The 9454-nt window shown below is 33.1% G+C and overlaps 1 protein-coding gene across 1 annotated transcript in view; it reads right to left on the bottom strand.

The window, feature by feature from the left end:
• The window catches only part of STAG1 (STAG1 cohesin complex component), a 472075-nt gene that overhangs the window by 39179 nt on the left and 423442 nt on the right, over positions 1-9454 (bottom strand). The window contains exon 22 of the mRNA XM_069564764.1: positions 2743-2823. Within this exon, the coding sequence (XP_069420865.1) occupies positions 2743-2823 (81 nt within the window). The remainder of the gene's footprint in view (positions 1-2742; positions 2824-9454) is intronic.

Raw genomic sequence — 9454 nt, 5'->3', positions numbered from 1 at the left:
ACTTCCCAGAGGTAATCACTGTTAAGATTCTTGTATATTTATCGAAACATCTTCGGTATAGCAGTTTTTAACTTTATCATAGGTTGTAGAATTCTAGAGCTAGAAAAGATTGGCAACACACAACTATAAACTTCATAACAAAGTAACCTGAGACACAGGTAAGTGATTATTCAGTTGTTACTAGAATATGGAAAGCCCTTTACAACTGATAAAATGCTTTGATATAAATGATTTATTTTAAAATTATTTAAGTGACTTGACTCAAGGTTATTTTCATAACTTAATGATGTGGCCAAGTCTATACTTAAGAATTTGATATCTTATCAAGTGGGATGTTACTAATACAGATTCATGTATACAGAGTTTATGTATGTGACTCATATATTTTCAAAGATATCCTATATCATATACAGGATTAGAAAGTTTGATAATTCCTGATCTTGTGATTATTATAAATAAGAATCATGAAAATATTTTAAAAGAAAAAATATTAGCAACAGAAGATTAATTTTTCAAGTTTGTGTGTATCCTAAAGATTCATGTTTTATAAGGTTATCATTTTCAGCGAATCACTTTTAAACTACAGATACAACCAATACATGATTACTAAATATACGTTGGTTTACAAAAATTACCAACAACTTCAAAGTGAGAAGAAACATCCTGAGATACAGCTAAGTAAGGAGAATTTCACATGTGATATAAATGCACACAAAACCAAAATGGAAATCAATGAAAACTAAAGCATCTAAAAGGTGCTAGGGCACACTTTCTGGAATAAAGAAAACCAATGTTGGCTACAAAATCTGCATTGCCATTGTGGCAGAGACAAAAACAAAATCAGTAGAATGACTAAAGACAAAAAGGAAGCTATTTTCATTAGGAGAATATATCAGATGAAAGTTAAACAGAAAGGCAAAGAATCTCAAAATAACTCTGCTGCAACAGAGTTATTAAAAAAAACAAAATATTCTGGACTTCCCTGGTGGTCCAGTGGTTAAAATTCTATACTTCCAATGCAGGGGGGCATGGGTTCGATTTCTGGTTGGGGTTAAAAAACAAAATATTCAAAGAAGGAGGTCCAAGAATAGATTCTTACTCTAATTATGGAATTTAATTGTAAAGGGACAAAATTTACATTAAATGAAGGAAATAACCACTAATTATGCTAAAGTTTTAGGCTAGCGTATATTTCAAATTTACTAAAATGCAGTTATCAACATTCAGTTAAAATACAAATAACTCAGACAATCAAGATGATCTCAGTGGAAAAACAATATAAAAGTCAAATAAACTATGTGAAAAATTCAAATAAACTATGCATAACATATAAACTCTTGCTTTCAAATTTTAACTTACATATATACACTCTCCTTTAATCTTTTCATATAAAAGAATATTTCAAAAAACATGAAAACTTTATATAGTTTTAAAGTGGTTTTTGTTTCCAATAAAAGAATATTAACCTTGATTTTTGCTTTTCAAGACTAAAACTTTTAATAAAATAGAAAAAAACAAAAAGCCAACAAATATATCAATCTCCTTCTAACTGAAAGTGAACAAAACTCCCAATTACTTCCAAAGGCACAGAAATCCTCCAATCATTCAACGGAAAAGATGAAAAGGAATAAAATTCTTTCTCCAAGAAAAGAATACTCTGTATCAAGCAGTTGGTTCTATATGGAAATGTATTATTATCATTGTCACTGGTTGAATAGCTTCTGTTTTGTTAAGCTGAGGATATATAAACATCATAGTCTCTTTATTTGGTTCTTTATCAAGTGTTTGCTCTTTCAGCATATGTTCAAGCCCCTTTGATTTCATAACACAATTGAAATGTATTTGTTTTGTATTTATGTCAGATAATTTCAATGTATAAAATATTTTTTAGTCTGAATCTCTTCATGGCTTCTAGTCTTCTTTTTAGTAAAGTTGGTTTTTTTAATATGAGCTCATTTTTCTTAAAACTATGGAAAACTCTCTGAGGCAACTTCCTTCAGAAAGGATTTATATTTGATTCTCTTAGGTGCTTGGGTATACTACCATTACAGAACATAATCCAAATCTTATTTATTCCCTCATGAATGGAACTGGTATGAGTTTATTTCTAATTTACCCTTATGCTGGGAGTAGCTCTTTTTGGGATCCCAACTTTATCAAGGGACATGCTACTTATTAGACATTCCTCTTCAGGAGGGCTTTGGGACTTGTCTATATTAGCAAATATCCTCAAGATTAAGTAGGTGTTAGTACTCTGCTTGACTTTCTTGGATCTGAGTTTCACTTAACTTATGGTTTGTATTTTGTTTTGCATGGTCATGGGTAAGTTAAAAATTCAAAAAGATTTTTTTTATCCAATGATTTAAAATGTTCAGAAACAAAAGTTTGTTTAGTTTGGGCCCCAAGGTGCCATAATACCAGAACTGAAACCTACACACTATTGTCTTTCAATATTATTCTCTTTCTTATAGCATATCACCTATCAAAGCTCTTATGGTTTCAAGTATAGTTATTTCTTAAAAGAATTTAAACTTCATGTATACATGCAACTCTGTGGCTATTGCTTGAAAACCTTTATCTTTCAAAGATGTAAAAAAATATATATATATGTTTAGGATAAAACAAGAATTGATAACAATTATATATTTTATTAAAATTATAGTAATAAAAATAATATAATGAGTTAAGCAAGATTATTGTGCTTTAGTAATAATCCTTCTGCCTACGGAAACTCTTACTTACTTTGGAAGGAGAACCATCAGTAATTTTCACCAACTGCCAAAGAATCGAGTAATGGGAACACTGCAGTGCCTGTACGACTATCTGTATCAAATAAAAAATTCAAACAAATGAGACATAATTTACGTTTGTACATTAAGAGAACAATACTTATCACAGTTTTTATCTTACAATAAAGCTTCAAGTCCAAATAGTTGTAGAATTAATAAGAATGCACAAAATAATATTTACTTTAAAAAGACAAACCAATCAATCAATCTAGAGAATACTGATATAATGTATCTCAATAACTATGGACCCGAATACACTATGCTTTAAACAAAAATGCATTGTCATGAATACTTTACTCAGTCAAATTTTTAAGAAGAGATTGAAGAAATTATTTTATTCAAATGTTAAATGATTACTTAATTTGTTTAGTTTTTCATATGAAATATAACACTCACACAGAAATGTGCATAAACATATATAAAACTTAATGACTGAAGTATATGAAGAAAATACTGTCACAGATTAGTGTTTGTTTGTAGATAAATGTGGATATTCTTTGATACAACACCAAATACTTCAATTTGCACTTGTGAGAGAAAGCAAATGACATCTTTCTCTTTTATGAAAATAGTTTGACCTTATGAGCCTGCCTTGGAAATCTCCCAGGTTCCCTCGACCACATTTTGAGAATCTCTGCTCTGAGAACAGGATTGCTGGGTATGTGTGTATTTAACTTTACAGGAGATAGTACCAAATTTTTGTCCAAAGTGGCTATATCTAATATTCTTTGACAGTTCATGTGGCTCCATGTTTTTAACTACATTTGATGTCATCACATGTTTTACATCTGGCGACTTTATGCATGAGTAGTATCTTAATGTGGTATTAATTTATATTTTTCTAATTATCAATGGAGATGAGCACCTTTTCACTTTTTATTAGGACTGAACCGTCATTCTGTAAAATATTATCCATATATTTCAGCACGGCAAACAGTAGAGTTTAGGAAAATAAAAATTAAGAACATTAATAAAAAAGAAAATTTCATTTTGGATAGGGCTTTTATTAACATTTTTGTTTGAATACATGATACATCTCTACTGCAATAAAGCGTATCAGATATGATACTCCATTATTATAGTGTCTCTATTATTTTCCCCTCTAGACAGACTAAAAATCGTAAGAATGAATATATGTAAAAGAGAAATCAGTAAGTGGACTGCTTCAGGAAGTAGAAATTTGATTTTTTAAAGTAGAACTTTAAAAATTTCAGGTTTCAGATCCAGTGCATCTTCTCAGCTCCGAAAATAACTCATCAGAATTAGAAGGATGAGTGGTGCTGCTTTTCATACAATACTAATGAGATGTCAAGGTTTTATTAAACATGATAATTAAATGCCTGATTTATGTCAGAATGCCAGAAACAAGACTTACTGAAACACCGTCAACTTACGAACATTAATGCTAAAGAAATCCTCTTACTACACTTAGAAGATACTCAATATGGTACACTTCTGGTCCCGAGACACCTTCTGATAACTTCTACTTTATAAAAGAAGTATTGAAGTGGTTTGTGTGATTTAAAACTTTTTCTTGAATTTGAAACTATCTGTATTATTAGATTACTAGAAAAGTGATATACAAAAAGCATTAATCAATGGGAAATTAAGATACGGAAAAAATTATTGTTGAAGGATCTGCTTAATTTTGGTTATATCTATCCTAATCATTACAAATATCATTTCTTTTCATTCTACATTTCTATGACCTATATACTAGGAATTACTCAAAATGTATTTCAAAGTTGTACACAAGTTTCTTAGATTTAGAAGAGAGAAACAGGTCACTTCAATACCTATACAGCATCCCCATTTTAATTTTCAATACAATGGTATTCATCATATGTTTACTTCAGAAGGGCTCCACAGTATTATTTTAAAATAAAAAGCTCACTCTCATTGATTGGGAAACATTTTACTTTCTCACAGTTATAATTATGTAACAATATAGTTGATCACACTTCAAAAGAAAATTCAGAACTCTTTCTTCCAGGCTTTACATCAGTCATATTGATTTTTATCTCCCGTATTAGCAATGTTATCCTAAATCTGAGAGTCATTTTTATTTAGCAACTTCACCTTTTTGTAGTACAGGTAAAACAAGAAAGGCAAGCAATTAAAAACTGAAAGAGCTGAAAGATAATTCTAACCTAGGAGCAGGATAGTCCTTCTGCCTTTTCTTGACTAACACTGCTCTGACTCTGAAAAGGATCTTTTAATAATACCAAATAGATGGGGAAACAGTAGAAACAATGGCTGACTTTATTTTGGGGGGCTCCCAAATTACTGCAGATGGTGACTGCAGCCATGAAATTAAAAGACGCTTACTCCTTGAAAGGAAGGTTATGACCAACCTAGACAGTATATTCAAAAGCAGAGACCTTTGCCAACAAAGGTCCATTTAGTCAAGGCTAAATTTTTCCAGTAGTCATGTATGGATGTGAGAGCTGGACTATAAAGAAGGCTGAGTGCTGAAGAATTGATGCTTTTGAACTGTGGTGTTGGAGAAGACTCTTGAAAGTTCCTTGGGCTGCAAGGAGATCCAACCATCCTAAAGGAAATCAGTCCTGAGTGTTCACTGGAAGGACTGATGCTGAAACTCTTAATACTTTGGCCACCTGATGTGAAGAGCTGACTCATTTGAAATGACACTGATGCTGGGAAATATTGAAGGCAGGAGGAGAAGGGGATGACAGGATGAGTGATTGGATGGCATCACCGACTCAGTGGACATGAGTTTGGGTAAACTCCGGGAGTTGGTGATGGAGGGAGGCCTGGTGTGTTGTGGTCCATGGGGTCACAGAGTCAGACATGACTGAGCGACTGAACTGAACTGAACTGAGTAATACCAAGTATTAGTCTCCTGACTAAGAATTTCTTCCAACCCTACTCTTCTGACCTCATTTTTACACAAGGTAATGATGTTCCCAGAAGGTCACAGTAATGTATACTGCATACTTCTGGGCAAAAATTAGTTAAGAAGCAGGACTGCTTTCTTCATCCTTTCCTCCTCTATCCGCCAGCAGGATACCAACAATCAAGGAGACCATGGGTCTCTGAATGACTTGGCTGTGCAGTGACACCTACTTCCTGCAATTGTGCTTTATGGTTATATAAGTGAGAAATTACTTTCTATTGTTTTAAGCCACTGAGATACTAAGATTACTCTATTACAGCAGCTAGTATTACCCTAACCAACATAAAAATTCTTTTTTATTAGCCCTTTAAAAAAATAATTACTTTAATCTATTTAAAGGAGCTAGCTCTATCTTTGATTAGCAGATTGAATCAATGAGAATCATTCAACCTATAACTAATGATATATCTTGGAGATGAAGGTGAATTGTATTTATTACATGTAAGTTAAGACTAAGAGATATAAAACCTTAGAAAGTTAAAAGTTTTGAAAAACTGAATTTGCCTGGAAAATAAAATCTGACAATAAACTAATAATAAGAAAAATGATTATGATACTAAGAATGGGAAAAATGTTTATGTAATATATATGCATGTGTAGATATATATCATCTACATATACGGGACATGTTTAAAATACCGAAAACCTGGGGGCACAGTTCTTGAGGTGCTAGCCTGCTATGTTCCTCCTTTGCCTGACAAAGTAATAAAATTCTGAAAATCCATATAATGACTGGAATAAATTAGGACTCTTACTTTTTTTCTGTTTGTAAGACACTTTAAGGGGAAGGATGATCAAAATTTTTTTAGTGGACAAGTGCATGACAAAAGAACAAACTGAACTTAATACTAGTCTGCTGCTAATATCCAAAACTGGTCTTTTTTATTTATCATATTTAGACTTGGTTAACACGAATAAAAAGAGCCTTTAAGGTAAAAATTAATAACCAACATGGTTTCCTCAAAATGGATAGAAGGCTGGCAAATAAGTACATGTAAACATGTTTAACATCATGAGCATTAAGAAAACATACATTAAAAAACACAAGTGAAACACCAATACATATCTACTCAGATGGCTAGAGTAAAAATTGTTCATATGAAGTGCTGATGAGAATTCAAAACAACTGGAACTTTCATACATTGCTGGCAGAAATGCAGAATGGTACAGTTACTCTGGAAAATGGTTTGGCAGTTTCTAATAAAGTTAAACATATACTTACCATAAGACCCTGCAATTATACTCCTGGGAATTTACTTTAGAGAAATGAAAATTTATGTTCAAACAAAAGACTATATAAATATTTACAGTGCTTTTTATTGTGATAGCCAAGAGTTGAAAACAACCCAAATATTTTCAACTGAATAACTAAAAACAGTGATGCATAGGTTGGTGCAAAAGTAACTGCAGTTTTGCACTGCTGAACTTTGCCATTTGATACTGGAATAGATTCTTAAATAAATGTGGTTATGTTGTATACCATTTTAATGCACATTTTTTGCTTTATGTTTTTTTTGCTAAAGATTTATTACTTGCTGTTTATTTTAGACTAGGGAAATTATGTTACCCAAAAAGCAAATTTGATTTTTTTATTCGAGTTCAAAATGTGTTGTAAAGCAGCAAAGACAACTTGCAACACCAACAATGCATGTGGCCCAGGAACTGCTAATGGATATACAGCATGTGGCAGTTCAAGAAGTTTTGCAAAGCAGAGAAGACCCTTGAGTAGTGGGTGGCTGTCAGGAGTTGACAACGACCAGTTCAGAGGATCACTGAAGCTGATCCTCTTACAACTGCATGAGAAGTTGCCCAAGAACTCAACATCAACCATACTATGGTTATTTGGCATCTGAAGCAAACTGGAAAGGTTAAAAAGCTCCATAAATGGGTGCCTTATAAGCTGACTATAAATTTAAAAAATCGTTGAAGTGTTGTCTTCTCTTATTTTATGTAAAAACAATAAACCCTTTCTCTATTGGATTGTGATGTGTTACGAAAAGTGGATTTTATATGTCAACTGGCAACAGCCGGCTCAGTGGTTGAACCAAGAAGAAGCCCTTCCCAGAGCGAAACTTGCACCACAAAGGGGTCATGGTCACTCTTTGGTGGTCTGCTAGTAGTCTGATCCACAACAGTTTCTGAATCCCAGCGATACCATTACATCTGAGAAACATGCTCAGCAATGCACCAAAAACTGCAAGAATCGCAACTGGCACTGGTCAACAGAATGGGCCCAATTATTTTCCATGACAATATCCGACCATGTCACACAGTTAATGCTTCAAAAATTGAACTAATTGGGCTACACTGTTTTTCTTCATTTTCCACATTCACCTGACCTCTAGCTAACCGACTACCACTTCTTCAAGCATCTCTATAACTTTTTGCAAGGAAAATGCTTCCACAACCAGCAGGAGGCAGAAAATGCTTTCCAAGAATTCTTGAAACCCTGAAGCATGGATTTTTAATGCTACAGGAATAAACAAATTTATTTCTCATTGGCAAAAATGTGTTGATTGTAGTGGTCTCTATTTTGAATAATAAAGACTTGTTTGAGCCTAGCTATAATGATTTAAAATTTATGGCTTGAAACCACAATTACTTTTTCACCAAAATAATTATCTACACAAAGGACTAACAATGAGCAGTAAAAATAAACCAACTACTGACTCACACAATAACCTGATTCAATCTCAAAGGCATGCTCAGGGTTTATACTATAAAATTTGATTTATTTGGAAATCTCAGAAAGACAAAACTATAGTGATGCAAAACAGATGAGTGATTTCCAGTAGTCGTATGTAGGTGGTGTAAGCATATGACTGTGACGGGATAATATGAAGCTTTGGGGATGATGAAACTGTTCTGCATCCTGATTGTGGTGGTAACCACATAAATCTATACATATGTTAAAATTCTTCACATAGGAAGGAAGACAAGTCAGTTTTACCGTATAACAAGGAGCAAGAATCAATGTAGCAAAGAGTAGAGTTTACAGTAATATTTTTGAGTAAATGCAAGAAAAGCACAAACATGGAAGCAAATTATAGTGTTATAAAGTGACAAAAATTATTTAATAAAGAGGAGAGATTCCTAAATCCTACATGTGTTTTGGGAATGAGAGATCATCCACTGTTGTATTACCAATATGCATATTGTATACATTTTTTTTTAATTGTAAGCTTGAAAATATTCAAACAATAAAAGGGCTCAGTAGTAAAGAATCCGCCTGCCAATGCAGGAGACATGAGTTTAATCCCTGTTTCGGGAAGATTCCACATACGGAGGAGTAACTAAGCCCTTGCACATAACTATTGAGCCAGAGCTCCAGAACCCAGGAACCACAGCTACTGAAGGCTGCACATTCTAGGTCTATGGTCTATTTTAAGTTAAGTAAATGAACTGAGATTCTTTTTTTTTGCGGGGTGGGGGGGGCGGGGGGTGGCGGAAGATATGGATATCCAGCCATTTCAGCATCACTTTTGAAAAGATCATCCTTTCTCCAAAGAACTGCTTTGACACCTTTTTCAAAAATCAATTGACCATATATGTGTGGGTCTATCTCTGGATTCTCTATACTGTTCCTCTGATTTAATGTCTATGGGGTCACACAGAGTTGGACATGACTGAAGCGACTTAGCAGCAGCAGCATCCTCTCATCAATGTCACACTAAAACTTTTTATAGTCTTGAAATCAAGTAGAGTGAATCTTCTTCATTCATTTTTAAAACATTCTTTTGGTTATTTT

Source organism: Ovis canadensis, chromosome 1, assembly GCF_042477335.2.
Source record: "Ovis canadensis isolate MfBH-ARS-UI-01 breed Bighorn chromosome 1, ARS-UI_OviCan_v2, whole genome shotgun sequence".
Lineage (NCBI taxonomy): Eukaryota > Metazoa > Chordata > Mammalia > Artiodactyla > Bovidae > Ovis > Ovis canadensis.
The sequence above is the reverse complement of the archived record's forward strand: the minus strand, read 5'-3'. Positions and strand labels throughout refer to the sequence as shown.